Below are 1,732 nucleotides of genomic sequence, written 5' to 3'. Positions count from 1 at the left end.
CCTCTGGTGGACAGACTATGCAACACCATCACTAACAGGGACGTTGAAGAGCGTCCTCTGGTGGACAGACTATGCAACGCTCCTAACATGGTTGACTGTCCGTTAAATATTCATTTACCAGAATCAATTATTTTTTATTATAAATGATTCTGACGAATGAATATTTGAAAAAAATGTAATCAGCCATTTTAAATGCCGATACAATAGATTGGGAAATGCTTAATATCGGCCGATATATCGGTCAGGTTGTAATCACTACTGATGAATACGAAGTCCCTTACCTGTTGTGGAGACATTGACAGACTCACTGGGTTCACTGAGGACTTTGTTGCTGAGAGACATCAGCCTCAGATCGTAACTGGAGTCCTGTTAACCAAAGATGATTAAATAAAAACAAGTAGTCTCGTGAGGAAAGTTACACATCAAATATTTTCATTATGTGGCTCAGCCCAAATTCTTTCAGGAAGACATGACTCTTAATCAATGCTGTGTAAATATGTGATTAAAAAACTAAATGAGACTTTAAAAGGAAAGCGTCGTCTCATTTCCGAGTTATCTTTGTAAAGTACAGATTCACAACTTGTATATATTCAAATATTAGTTCTTGTACTTTATTCTATTATTATTTCATGTATATTGTATGTATGTATGTTGTATCCTAGTATTTCATTTATATTCTGTGTTGTGTGACTGATTTTGCTGTTGCAACACAGTAATTTCCCATTTTAATGGGATCAAAAACCATCGATCCATCTATCCATCTATCTATCCATCTATCTATCTAAGTAAGTAATATATCGTTACCCTTAGCAGTCCTTCTACGAGTACTTGGCTCTGATTGGCACTGATGTTGCTGCTGAGGATGACCCACTGGCCCTGATCCCTGCGGGCCTGCAGCACGTAGCCGGTCAGCGGCGAGGACGGAGCCTCCGGAGGCGACCACTGCAGCAGAAAGCCTCGGTCCGTCCGGTTGGCTGACAGCAGCCCGGGGGGGTCCAGGATCGGGAGAGATGCGTCGGCTGTGGGTCCTTCTGTTGGCACCGCTGGAAACAAGATCCAATTAAAGTTTAAATGACACAAACTTACAGCGAAGCAGAAAAGAGAGAGAGTTGTCTGTTATAGCTCTTAACAATCTGGGGCGACCAGGGCAAGATAAAACAGTGTCAGACCGATGAAGGGTTGTTAAGGCCAATACCGATACAAATATTTGGTTATTAAAAATCTGATATGTCGATATTGAACAAAAGTGTCACTTCTGCAATCATCTTACATTCATATCACCCACATGATGTGTGCAAGGTCACATGGATGGTGCACATAGGGTTCACTGTGCATCAACATCTACAACACAGCCTTGATGATGCACTGGTTGCTGACATGTTATATGACTATCATACTATATTATAATTACTATATTATATTATTATATTATAAGACTCTTATCATATTACATTATTATTAGTACACGGTCTGAACGTGAGCTGCAGCGTCTCCAGAGACACAGAGCAGCTTGTGGACGCCGTTCTGTAAATAACGCAGAGGAGAAAACTACTAACAAACGCCAGATGGCCGATACCGATACACGTAAAAACGCAAATATCTGCCCCAAAACTCATCACGATGCTCCCAGAATGCATTGCACAACTGCTTTTTATAGACAATGAAAGGGAAGCGTGGCGATGACGCTCGCTGTGAACACATCCCGGCAGAGAGAGGGAGAGAGAGAGAGAGA

The 1,732-nt window shown here is 41.5% G+C and overlaps 1 protein-coding gene across 1 annotated transcript in view; it reads right to left on the bottom strand.

Moving 5' to 3' along the window:
• Window positions 1-1,732, bottom strand: part of LOC117945076 (protein turtle homolog B-like) — a 14,664-nt gene that overhangs the window by 298 nt on the left and 12,634 nt on the right. The window contains exons 12-13 of the mRNA XM_034872330.1: window positions 805-1,043; window positions 282-366 (exon numbers count right to left, since the gene is read on the bottom strand). Coding sequence (XP_034728221.1) covers window positions 282-366; window positions 805-1,043 — 324 coding nt within the window. The remainder of the gene's footprint in view (window positions 1-281; window positions 367-804; window positions 1,044-1,732) is intronic.

The sequence above is a fragment of the Etheostoma cragini genome, chromosome 5 (genome assembly GCF_013103735.1).
Source record: "Etheostoma cragini isolate CJK2018 chromosome 5, CSU_Ecrag_1.0, whole genome shotgun sequence".
In the NCBI taxonomy this organism is placed as follows: domain Eukaryota; kingdom Metazoa; phylum Chordata; class Actinopteri; order Perciformes; family Percidae; genus Etheostoma; species Etheostoma cragini.
Note: the sequence above shows the minus strand (reverse complement) of the source record. Positions and strands in the feature narration are given on the sequence as shown.